General features: G+C 45.6%; 1 protein-coding gene across 3 annotated transcripts in view; it reads left to right on the top strand.

Annotated features, from left to right (window-relative positions):
• Positions 1-13,476, top strand: part of LOC144726670 (multiple PDZ domain protein-like) — a 166,489-nt gene that overhangs the window by 140,620 nt on the left and 12,393 nt on the right. For all 3 annotated transcript variants that reach the window (XM_078605433.1, XM_078605434.1, XM_078605432.1), the window contains 2 exons: positions 5,295-5,434; positions 10,806-10,889. In XM_078605433.1, coding sequence (XP_078461559.1) covers positions 5,295-5,434; positions 10,806-10,889 — 224 coding nt within the window. The remainder of the gene's footprint in view (positions 1-5,294; positions 5,435-10,805; positions 10,890-13,476) is intronic.

The raw sequence follows: 13,476 nt of genomic DNA, 5'->3' as shown, positions 1-13,476 counted from the left end.
TGTGGTAGCCAATGAATGGAAACGTATCGGGAGGGAGGAGGAGCGGTGATCAAAGACTGCACGCAGTGCTCAACACAATGAATGGAGACGTGTCGGGACGGAGGGCGAGCGGCGATCAAAGACTGCACGCAGTGCTCAACACAATGAATGGAGACGCGCCGGGACTGAGGGCGAGCGGTGATCAAAGACATCACGTAGTGCTCAACACAATGAATGGAAACGTGGCGAGCGGTGATCAAAGAACAATGAAGAGATTACTGTTAAACACTGTGGATGTTAACACTCGGTGAAGTAAATTAAAATAGTGCCTGTCAGATAAGATGGTCCAAAAAGTGTAATTAAGTCTTTTTTGCGTGGTTAATAACATCTTTCCAGTGATTACTGAGTTTGTACCCATCATCACGGTTGAAATTATGTCTGTGTTTGTATATTTGTATGGCTTCGTGTACAAACCTTTGATGGTAGCCCGGAGGTTTGCAGAGAACCTTGGTCTTGGAAAAGACAATTTCATGAGAGCCCGCCGAGTTGTAGCAATGATCGGCAACGGCCGAAGAATCAGTTCTGCCGTGTTTCAGATCTGACTTGTGCTCGCGGACACGATCAGCAACATGACGTTTTGTTTCTCCAATGTAGCAATCACCACAAATGCAACTCAATTTGTAGACTCCAGGATACTGTAAGTCAGGAACGACATCCTTCACAGATGGAATCAGATCACGGATTTTATGCACTGTACTGAATCGGACTTGGATCTTATGTTTGTTTAGAATTTTGGAGATCTTTTTGGTCACGCCTGCTATGTATGGTAACGTGATAGTTTTGGTCAGAGTTTCATGTGGTTGTTTCTGTGTGGTGGGAGAGACAGCTTGGCGGATAGTGCGGTCAGAGTATCCGTTCATCCTGAGGGCCCGATGTACATGTCTTAATTCATCAGTCAGGTGGTGTTGGTCAGAAATGCCATGGGCTCTGTGGTATAGCGTTTTGATGAGAGAATTCTTTTGAGATGGGTGGTGGTGGGAATCTGGTTTCAAGTAGGAATTTGTGTGGGTGGCTTTCCTGTAGACAGAATGTCCCAAGGATCCGTCAAGCCTCCTCTTAAACAGAATATCCAAGAATGGTAGTTTACCGTCTTTCTCCACTTCCATGGTGAATCTGATAGATGGGTGTCTAGAATTGATGTGGTCCAAGAGGTGGTTCAATGCTGGGAGGCCATGTGGCCAGATGACGAAAGTGTCATCCACATATCTCTTCCACAGGGAAGGACGCAGGGTGGATGTCTGGATGGCGTCTGATTCAAACTTTTCCATGAACATGTTGGCTATAACTGGTGACAAGGGGGAGCCCATAGGGGTACCCTCATTCTGTTTGTAGAAGGTGCCATTCCAGGTAAAATAGGTGTTGGTGAGGCAATGCCTAACCAGCGCAGGTACATCAGAATTCAATCCATGTTGGACTAAGTCCTCAATTATTGTTAGGGTGTCCGGTACTGGGACTTTGGTAAACAAAGATACTACATCAAAGCTGACGAGGATGTCATCAGGAGATAGTACCATGTCCTTAACCATAGAGACTAATTGGGTTGAGTTGAGTACTGCCGAAGAGGTCTTGCCTGTGAAGGGGAGCAGAGTATCTGATAGAAAACGGGCTAGTTTGTACGTCGGAGAGTTTATCGTCGACACGATGGGTCGTAGCGGGGTGCCTTCTTTATGGATTTTGGGAAGACCATAGAGTCTGGGAGGTCTTGCCGCCGATGGTTTTAGAGAGGGACGTTTGCTTGGTTCGATTAGGGAAGTCGAACTCGTGATGATACAAGGTAATACCCATCGCTTTCACACTCACATCCGCTGCTGTGTCCTCACCGAACTCCAAACAGATCTTATTTAAAGCTAGCCTATCACTAATCTCGGAGAGAATAAGGTTACTCCGATCTGAACTCGATAATTTAGACAAGACTCTCTTACAAACACATCTAATGTTAATACAAAAAATGTCACCTTCTGATTGGAACCACGTTGATAACATGACTTCTGCTTCTGCTGACTCAATGTCAGCCAAATGCAAAGCTAACCTGATTTCTAAATTCAACCTCCTATCTAAAAAGAAACCAGAGCCACACATCGCAAAGCTGGATGTTAACAAGACCGTGATTAATCAGAGTAACATTCCAATTTCTGACAATCTAAAAACGGTACTGGCCAAAGGACTAATTTTCGCCGTCACCCCTAAATATATACCAGTAGAGGATATGATTTCTCAGATTGATGTAGCCCTCAGAGGCATAGGACACATCCATGCGGATGTAGCAAGAGCTGAAATAGCTACTATTCTTAAGAATGCTAAGAAACCCACTAGTAACATCAGCAAAAACGAACGCTCTGAACTCGCGAATTTAAAAAAGAGAGATGATATAGTCATCCTCTCGGCAGACAAGGGCAATGCCACGGTCATCATGGATAAAGATTCATACAACAACAACATCCTGGACCTGCTTAATGATGGGAGTTACTCCAAAATTAAAAACGATCCCACTAACGACAAAAACCAACAGTATCATCACGAGTTCGACTTCCCTAATCGAACCAAGCAAACGTCCCTCTCTAAAACCATCGGCGGCAAGACCTCCCAGACTCTATGGTCTTCCCAAAATCCATAAAGAAGGCACCCCGCTACGACCCATCGTGTCGACGATAAACTCTCCGACGTACAAACTAGCCCGTTTTCTATCAGATACTCTGCTCCCCTTCACAGGCAAGACCTCTTCGGCAGTACTCAACTCAACCCAATTAGTCTCTATGGTTAAGGACATGGTACTATCTCCTGATGACATCCTCGTCAGCTTTGATGTAGTATCTTTGTTTACCAAAGTCCCAGTACCGGACACCCTAACAATAATTGAGGACTTAGTCCAACATGGATTGAATTCTGATGTACCTGCGCTGGTTAGGCATTGCCTCACCAACACCTATTTTACCTGGAATGGCACCTTCTACAAACAGAATGAGGGTACCCCTATGGGCTCCCCCTTGTCACCAGTTATAGCCAACATGTTCATGGAAAAGTTTGAATCAGACGCCATCCAGACATCCACCCTGCGTCCTTCCCTGTGGAAGAGATATGTGGATGACACTTTCGTCATCTGGCCACATGGCCTCCCAGCATTGAACCACTTCTTGGACCACATCAATTCTAGACACCCATCTATCAGATTCACCATGGAAGTGGAGAAAGACGGTAAACTACCATTCTTGGATATTCTGTTTAAGAGGAGGCTTGACGGATCCTTGGGACATTCTGTCTACAGGAAAGCCACCCACACAAATTCCTACTTGAAACCGGATTCCCACCACCACCCATCTCAAAAGAATTCTCTCATCAAAACGCTATACCACAGAGCCCATGGCATTTCTGACCAACACCACCTGACTGATGAATTAAGACATGTACATCGGGCCCTCAGGATGAACGGATACTCTGACCGCACTATCCGCCAAGCTGTCTCTCCCACCACACAGAAACAACCACATGAAACTCTGACCAAAACTATCACGTTACCATACATAGCAGGCGTGACCAAAAAGATCTCCAAAATTCTAAACAAACATAAGATCCAAGTCCGATTCAGTACAGTGCATAAAATCCGTGATCTGATTCCATCTGTGAAGGATGTCGTTCCTGACTTACAGTATCCTGGAGTCTACAAATTGAGTTGCATTTGTGGTGATTGCTACATTGGAGAAACAAAACGTCATGTTGCTGATCGTGTCCGCGAGCACAAGTCAGATCTGAAACACGGCAGAACTGATTCTTCGGCCGTTGCCGATCATTGCTACAACTCGGCGGGCTCTCATGAAATTGTCTTTTCCGAGACCAAGGTTCTCTGCAAACCTCCGGGCTACCATCAAAGGTTTGTACACGAAGCCATACAAATATACAAACACAGACATAATTTCAACCGTGATGATGGGTACAAACTCAGTAATCACTGGAAAGATGTTATTAACCACGCAAAAAAGACTTAATTACACTTTTTGGACCATCTTATCTGACAGGCACTATTTTAATTTACTTCACCGAGTGTTAACATCCACAGTGTTTAACAGTAATCTCTTCATTGTTCTTTGATCACCGCTCGCCACGTTTCCATTCATTGTGTTGAGCACTACGTGATGTCTTTGATCACCGCTCGCCCTCCGTCCCGGCGCGTCTCCATTCATTGTGTTGAGCACTGCGTGCAGTCTTTGATCGCCGCTCGCCCTCCGTCCCGACACGTCTCCATTCATTGTGTTGAGCACTGCGTGCAGTCTTTGATCACCGCTCCTCCTCCCTCCCGATACGTTTCCATTCATTGGCTACCACAGCCTGATAAGCTCTCCCCCCCCCCCCTCTCCACCTCCCTTCAACTTGCTTATAAGGGATTACATCTTGAATCATTGCTTCACTTGATGCAGCTAATTCGGCTGTGACGGTCCCACCTGATGACGGAGACTTGTGTTGCCTCCGAAACGTCGTGAATTTTATTTTGTTTTGTTTTATTTTACTTTCATTAATTTTAATGTTTTTTACCTACGTGACTTTACCGAAAAAACCTGAGAATATATTGGTCGTAGTCGTGATTTTATTACCCACAGTTCATCGAGAGAGTGCGTAATACTTTTTGGAACACGTCTGTTCAGCGTCTAAGACACACTGGAAAACACGTCTGATGAGCACAACAGACTTGAACGTGTATCTGAGCTGCGCATAACGAACTGGAAATCGGTTTTGAATTACGTCACGAAATCGCAGTCAGTTTCGTAAACACCGGATAGGCTTCGCGTGCCACATGAAAAAGAAGCGATGTCACGGGGCATCTTCGTACGAGTCGCAGCGTAGACGGGGTTGAGTCTAGAGCTGGGCTATCTCATGAACTATTTAAGCAGTCGATTTTGCAACTTATAGGAGAGTGGTGGAATAAGTTGGGGAAAATACACATTCGCCCATCTGTTCCCCCAAGTGTGCCGCTGGACGGGAGGTAACGCACGGAGCTTGACGATGTCATCGGCGTCATCGGCCTTGTCACACTAGTCTTGGCTTGTAGAGCGGATTCCAGCCTTCGGGAGGCAAGATGTGGGCGGAGGTCGACATTTGAAAATGGGGCCCGAGTAATCCAGCACAAAAACCGCGGTCGTTGCGATGTTTTACTCATCGATCCGGCTTCCTCAACTTCACCGTCCCGGCCCCCGGTTGCGTTACCCATACCAACCGCTCTCCACCCCCCCCCCCCCCCCACGTCTCTACCATTGCACCGCGTGCAGGCGTCACGTCGTCCCGCGTGGCGGAGGAGTTGGACCCCGCCACGTGCGCCATCGTGGCCGGCCGCGAGACGACCGTCGAGATCAGCAAGGGCCGCACGGGCCTGGGCCTCAGCGTCGTGGGTGGCGTCGACACCCCTCTGGTCAGCGCCGCATTCCTCGTGCGAACATCTACAGCCATGCTCTCAATCCACTGCTGGATGACAGCTTCTCTCCACTCTCCCCTTCACCCTCAACCCTACAACCTTTCCATCTGACACTCTCCTGCCCACGTTGCTCGTGTACATGGGAGAGGGCGCCGTGGTGGCGAGATGTTAACTACCTCGCCTGGTACGCAGGCGAGGTAGTTAACGTCTCGGTTCAATCCTGACCCCCCAACGCCTGTATATTTGGAGTTGGCGTGTCTCTCCCCGTGGTTTCGTGGATTTTTCTCCGGGTCCTCGAGGTTTTTACCTCCACATTTAGAAACGCACGTTTAGAGCTATCATTTGTGGCCAGCTCGCTTCTGCAAAATAGCTGTATACCTTAGTGGGCCTTGCCTGGTAAAATAAAAAAAAGTTGAGTAGTTTAGTTTACACATACAGCTTATTTAGTCAATCGAATGCTGGGTGAAAGCCTCCCTTGACCATGCGTTTCACAGTGGGGCCAGTTGACAACATGTCACCAGTCTGCTCGGTGAAGTTACTCCTCACCACTGGTGTTAGCCGTGGCCAGTGAATTTAACTCAACCCACCGGGGTTCACCGTCCAGTACGCTAACCACCGTGCCACTGCTCTACCTCCGGTTGCATTTACAACCAGGTTTCAACCCTGGTTAGACCAGGAATATTTTAAGTGAAGCCATTGTTGCTGTATTGCCTTGATACAGCAATTTTGCTGTGACGGTTCCACCTGAAGACGGAAGCTTGTGTTGCCTCCAAAACGTCGTGATTTTTTCCTTTTTTACCTGCGTGACTTTACCGAAAAAAACAAAGAGTATGGACCCTTGCAGTCACGAAAACTTCAAATCTAGAACCATTGTTAGTGGCCCGGCCGGGGACAATGAGCTCGGTGGACTTGAGAACAAAGGGAGATGATCATCTGGTTGATAATTCACTGTGTAACAAAAAAAAATTGTTCCTGGGTAATAAGTGTTATTTCCTCATTACTTATGTCTCAAAAGTACTGAAAATGTCTATTATTCCCCACAAACTTTGCTTTTGTGACCAGGACAGTGATATTTTGAAATTTACCTATTTTACAGAACATTCCAGATAGATTCAGTGTTGAGTAAACTTGGAGTAACTTCTAGAACATTCTAGAACTTTACAGTAATACAAATAGTAATATAAATACACGGGCCTTAAGCCCACCAGTTTAGTGTAGTTCCAACTGCCTAAGTGGATACATATCTGCATTTTTCTGAGATTGCATGAAGAGGCTGCAAGCATCCGGCAGACGCATTTTGCTCTGTCTGCGGCCAATATATCAAGACAAGAGCGAAACAGTACTCTGTGGAAGCATCTGCTAAGATGTGCGAGACATATTTTGGCATGCCTGTCGGGGATCAAGACAAACCCTGGGCAACTCATTTCATCTGCGAGCAATGCAAAAAAACTCTGGAAGGTAAGATGGACAATTATTGCTCGGAATTTTATGTTATATTATCTGTTCAATTGTTAGAGTTTTTCATTTTTAAATGTTTTACGATTTTCAACGTTATTGAAAAATATATCATATATATGAAAAATATTGCGAGAATCTCTTACACATTAGTCATGGGTGAAATAAATGTATTTTTGTAGGATGGTACAGAGGGGAAAAGAGAGCCATGAAGTTCACTATCCCAAGAATTTGTTGGGAACCCACTGACCACTCAAGCAACTGCTACTTCTACATTGTAGACCCTTCCAAACGTCGGACTGGCAAGAATACACCTGCTATCACGTATCCGGACCTTCCTTTATCCATCGCCCCGTTGCCACACTGCCATGAGCTCCTCGTACCCACTCCTCCGGAGAGAGAGCAGCCGTCTTTAGAAGAGAGCGAGGAAGACATTGTAGATCCAGATGACAATTTCAGAGGAGAGAAACCCATACTACCCCAACCAAAAAGACTTCAACGACTTGATCAGAGATCTTGGTCTCACCAAGTCCAATGCAGAGCTTTTGACATCTAGGCTGAAGCAGTGGAACTTGTTGGATGAAAGTGTGCAAGTCGCAGATCAGAGGAAGCGTCACCAACCTTTTTGCAGCTTCTTCACCCGTCAACATGGGCTCTGCTTCTGCTACAATGTGACCAGTCTGTTCGAGGCAATCAGAATCGCCTGTAACCAGAATGAGAGGCGCCTCTTTATTGACATCTCATCCAGGAGCCTCAAAGCCGTGCTGTTCCATAATGGTAACAAGTACCCGTCTCTTCCCCTGGCTCACTCGGTGCACCTCAAAGAGGATTACAACAGCATCAAGACCTTGCTGGATGCCTAGCAGTATGATGAGTACGGCTGGGAGGTCATCAGATACTTCAAAATGGTGGCATTCCTGATGGGTCTCCAAGGCGGATTTACCAAGTTTCCCTGCTGTCTTTGCCTTTGGGACAGCAGGGACACCAAGGCGCACTACCACAGGCGGGACTGGCCACAGCGGACCGAGTTCCCTGTGGGGAGGAACAACGTCAAGTGGGAGCCACTGGTGGACCCCCAGAAGGTGCTGATGCCACCACTGCACATCAAATTGAGCCTTATGAAACAATTTGTCAGAGCTGTAGATAAGGAGTCGGCAGCCTTCAAGTACATTCAAGACTTCTTCCCTAAGCTGTCAGAGGCAAAGGTCAAAGCCGGTGTCTTCGTCGGACCACAGATAAAGAAGATCCTGGAGTGCAACGACTTCCCCAAGAAGCTCACTAGTAAGGAGAAAGCGGCTAGGAACAGCTTTGTCGCAGTGGTTCGTGGCTTCCTGGGCAATCACAAGGTCGAAAATTACGTGGAGTTGGTTGAGACTCTGGTTAAGAACTATAGCACCATTAGCTGTAGGATGCCCCTCGAAGTCCATAACCTTGATACTGATCTTGATAAATTCAAGGAGAACATGGGAGCGTACTCGGAGGAGCAAGGCGAGCGCTTTCACGAGGATATACTGGACTTGGAACACCGCTACAAAGGGCATTATCACGAGAACATGATGGGAGACTACATTTGGGGGCTGATTCATGAAAGTGATTTACAGTTTAATCGTAAATCTCGAAAAACTACTCCTACTTTTTTGTAGTAATTTTTGTATTACTTTAGTAAAAATACATGTTAATTTTTATTCATATGTAATTTTTTTCTAACTTTATGTGAACGAAAAAACACAAGTTCGCCCCTTTTTTCATTTAAAATAGGTAAATTTAAAAAAATCACTGCCATGGTCACAAAAGTAAAGTTTGTGGGGAATAATGGCCATTTTCTATAACTTTTTAGGCATAAGCATTTACGAAATAACACTTACTACCCAGGAGCAAAAATTGTGTTACATAGTGTAATGGATCTGACTTGCGCAGTTGCATCGACCGAGAGAATATTACCGCAACTTAAATAATGTAATCTGCTTTTGGCGCGATGGCTCTCACCAGGGTAATGCGATATCTCTCCCACTGCCCTGCCCCCCCCCCGATGAAATGTAAACCATTGATCGTTAAAAACAAATGCTTAAAAGCAAAAAAAATAGAAAATGTAGACATCTTGAGCGCCGTGGCGAGGCGTGACGGAAGTGCTGAGTGGCACGGTCAGTCGTCGTTTTTCGTGGTGGAGTATTTTATACTACACCGTGATCCGATCGTAGATGCCCCGCTCAAGTCATGCTGGATAATTGATCGGAGCAATTCACGTGTTAATTCAAAGGCTCTACATGTCTCCCACTGATGTCAATCACGCACTTGCATGTGTTTACACTCTGCCTCTGATACGCTTCGTCCGGCATAACCGGTGTGATTAGCTCATTTCACGTTCAAAATATGCGTCAGCAAAATTATGTTTTTATTGATACTGCTTTGGCCAGCGGTTTACGAGCATTAATAACACATTCTTCAACAACACTGCGCTGAACATAAACGAAACAAAAACCATCTCAATAACAAACTCTCTGGTCCTTTCGGTAAAGTCACGTAGATAGAAAAAATAACGAAAGAAAACACGACGTTTCTGTTGCAACACAAGCGTCCGTCTTCAGGTGAGAAAATTATCTGCTGTTGTGACTTTATATCGGTACGGGAGGGGGGGAAGGGGGAGAGGGGGGAGGGTTTGTGGCGTGCAGGGAAGGGTGGGGGCTGGCACAGGGGGGAGAGGGGCGACGTCTAGGGCAGTGGGACCCTCCGTCAAAGCGTGGCATCTCTCCTCGCCGCTCTGAAGAAGGGCCTCTGCTCGAAACGTCGTCCGTCACGTGTGCGTTTTCATTCGGGGGCAGAGTAGTGTTCTGACCTGTGCTCACTCATCGTGGTTTCAGTGGGGTGTCTACAAATGGATCATCAGGTAGAGTGATGCCAACGTCTCGTGGTTACAGCGCTTTGGTGAACTTTTTTTGTGTAAAAAGTACTATACAGGGTGCTTCAATCAATGTTTAACACTTCTGAGAATTTGCAACAACACCACAAGAAATGTGCTTCCGGAGAAGAATCCAGGCACGCGTTGACAATGGTGGTGAACAAGTGGAGACTTTTTGAAGCTATTAACATGACATTTGTTATGACGTTACAGTGTAGTATCTTTACTCTTTGGCTCTTTCGGTAAAGTCACGTAGGTATAAAATAAAATAAATTAAATCACAACCACAGCAAGGGTTGTCCCACCTGATGACGGGCGCTTGTGTTGCGCCCGAAACGTCGTGATTTAACTTATTTTATTTTCTACCTACGTGACTTTACCGAAAGAATCGACGAGTATGGATCCCTGCAGTCACGAAAACTTCAAATCTAGTGTAGTATCTGTTCTTTTTCCATTTAAAACGATAGTCCCATATAAGTGTTAACACGTTTTTGAAGCGCCCTGATATACAGTGATCCCTCGTTTATCGCGGTTAATGGGGACCGGAACCCCTCGCGATTGGTGAAAATCCGCGAAGTAGGATTGGCCCCCTAGGAATTTCCGTATATGTGTGTGTGGGTACCAGAATGTTTAAAATATGTATATTTATACTTTATATATATATATTTTACTTAAATCTATTTAATTATAAAACCTTAATATTATACATTCACTCTCTCTCATACGATACGTATTATGGTGTTCTACACTCACCAATGACAGTAGTATCTTGAGACTTGACTCCAGTAATGACGACGATGACAATGACGACGATGACAGACCTGTGCAGTTCGATGAATGTGATGATGAATGATGATGATGATGGTGTTACTGCACAGGTATAATGAGGCCTTTAAATCAGTTCGAAAAATCCGCGATGCACTGAGTCCGCGAAACTTGAACCGCGAAGTGGCGAGGGATTACTGTATATATAAAATATATAAACAAATATATGACTATGATGACATTTGTCTCCAGGGAGCCATCATGATTCACGAGGTTTACGAAGAAGGAGCTGCTGCCAAGGACGGGAGGCTGTGGGCCGGAGACCAAATCTTGAAGGTGAGAGCTCAGGTGGCCGCGACCTTACCATCGTCGTCCTCGTTGTGACGATTATCGCGATTTCATACCCCTTACCCGCAACTTTGTATGGACGTATTTCACGCGTTTATCGTTTTCTGCACGTCGCTGTGCAAAATAAAGATTTGTATCTGAAAGTTGCTTAACGGCAGTCCGCTCCGGCGTAAGCCTGCCAACCGAGCCTTCTCGTCGTTACAGCTTAGCAATCTATAACGAGTTGCACGCAAGTAAGTACACAAGTTACTTAACCGCGGATCTGATGATGTCAAATAAACGCCGTGCCGTCAATTACTACGAAAAACGCTTTGCAAAGCATTACTTTGATGGATAATAGTTATTTATAGAGACCATTAACTATTTAGTTTGTTATTTCCTACGTAGATTGTCAAGAAATTACATATGTAAGAAAAATGAAATGAGCGACCGTTACTCACGATGTGACGATATTTTTACCGGGACGGAAGTTTGCGATCGCACGTGATATCATGCGCACAGTCGGTCGATCGATCGATCAGCAGGTCGCGTTTAGTGGAGTTTATTATCGCACCTCTCCCAAGATGAGGCCAAACACCCTCTGGGGAGCGGAGGGGGGTGCTGTAGTGGAGGCCGTTCCGCCAAGCCTTGGCATGAGCAAGCAGTTGCACGGCTGTGCCCTTTACCTACTTTATATTGTAGGGGGCATTGTGGCATCGCAGCTCTCATGAGACCGTGGGGGGTAGGGGGTAGGGCTGAACGATTAATCGATTTCAAATCGACATCGCAATTTGAAACGATGTCATTAGCAAATCGCAAAGGCGGCGATTTTTTGGGGATTTGAAAAGTCCTATTGCTTTCTTATTGGAATTTTATTTATTATTAAAACTTTATTTAACTTAACAATTGTTCTATGTTTGATTTTACTATTTCAATTCAAACATTTTAATAAATACATGTTGGAAGCAATTCATGTCTTTTCAGTTCTCATCCTTGCATTATAATATATAGAGCAGTTAATATTTTGATGGTATCATGTGGTAATGCTCCATCACATGTTTTAAATCCATCATACAGTGAATATTGAACTGAAGCATGACTTAAAAAATGTAATCGCAAATCAAATCGCAATCGCAATATCTGTCAGAAAAATCGCAATTAGATATTTTCCCCAAATCGTTCAGCCCTAGTGGGGGGGGGGGAGGGGGGAGCGTAGATGGCCGTATTGGAGCTTTTAAAAGGTCGCACTCATCAGACACAAAGTGATTGGCACAAAAGAACCACAACACCTCGCTGATCTCGCCAAGCAGCATAAACCACCACGTGAACTCCGGTCATCCTCGGAGCAGCTTTTGGCTGCCCATCGAACAAAAGACGGTCACCGAATCGTGTGCTTTGAGATGCGCTTCTTCAGCCGTCTAGAACGCTCTTCCTTCCGATATTAGGAAGCCACTGGAGCCTTGCACTTTTAAATTTCTATTATTAACGAATTTATTTAGAACTGCTGGTTGTGTTTAGTTTGTTGTCCTTCCTCCGCACCGAGGATTAGCACGTCTGGCTACGTACGGTGAGAAAGAAGTTCACCGTAGAAACCAAACAAACACATCCTCGCACGAGCAAGCGCATCTGCTCCACACTCGCGCTGTCCTGCAATCACAGCGCTTTTTCATCACGTGATTACTTTTTGTCATCATAGGTATAATTTTTTTCACGGAGGACGTTACGTCCACTGTCTTTATACGGCCACATTGCCTGTGGCATGTATTCTTATCTTTGTCCGTTGTTATTGCTGTTGGCCGCTCCTATGTAGACCACCGTGATTATGTGAAAGGTCATTTCAATAATTTCAACAACAACAACACTTTCTTAAATAGTCTAAGGTTTTAATCGTGTCTGATCAAATCACCTGTCATTTACCCGATCTCCTGCATGTTGTTTGAATGGGCGACCCCCATGCATATACAGGTTGCTATAGGCTGCTTCGGGCATTTGGCAGCAGAGGGGAATGCAGCAAAATCCATCAATGGTCTGCATTGATTATATTCATATTAGTTTTATGAAGGCAGTCGGTCACAGGCAGAGGAGAAAAGGAAAGTCTGGACCGTGGACTTAGAAAAGGAAGTTCCAGACCAGGGGGACCGCGGAGGAGAATGAGCGTTGCTGCCACTGAGCAAAGGTTAAAGGTCAGAGCCGCATTATCCCATTAGTCACGTGACCGTACTAATTATCTGCCCGCATTGATCCATTCCCATTAGGGTCAGACATCAATTGTCCCCCACGTGCTGTGTTCCTCGGTATGTTCCGGATCCTATTATATCGTTACGACATCCACCCAGAGTTTAAGCGCCACCGTTCGCTGGGGGAAGCGAGTTCCAGCAGAGGACGATGTGCGACCTTCCCGCGAGCAAAAGGTCAACCGGGGTACTTGGGCAGTAATCCTCGGCCGCTCTTCTCCGACGTGTTTTCCCGGTTCCTGAAGAAGCTACTGGCACTGGGAGCGAAACATCGGACATGAAGCGGAACGGCACGAAACCCTAAACCACGTGGAAATGGAAAAAATATCACTGGTCAACAAATTATTTTTTTTCTGGCCTGG

This window comes from Lampetra planeri, chromosome 24 (assembly GCF_965212315.1).
Source record: "Lampetra planeri chromosome 24, kcLamPlan1.2.h2, whole genome shotgun sequence".
In the NCBI taxonomy this organism is placed as follows: Eukaryota; Metazoa; Chordata; class Hyperoartia; order Petromyzontiformes; family Petromyzontidae; genus Lampetra; species Lampetra planeri.
The sequence above is the reverse complement of the archived record's forward strand: the minus strand, read 5'-3'. Positions and strand labels throughout refer to the sequence as shown.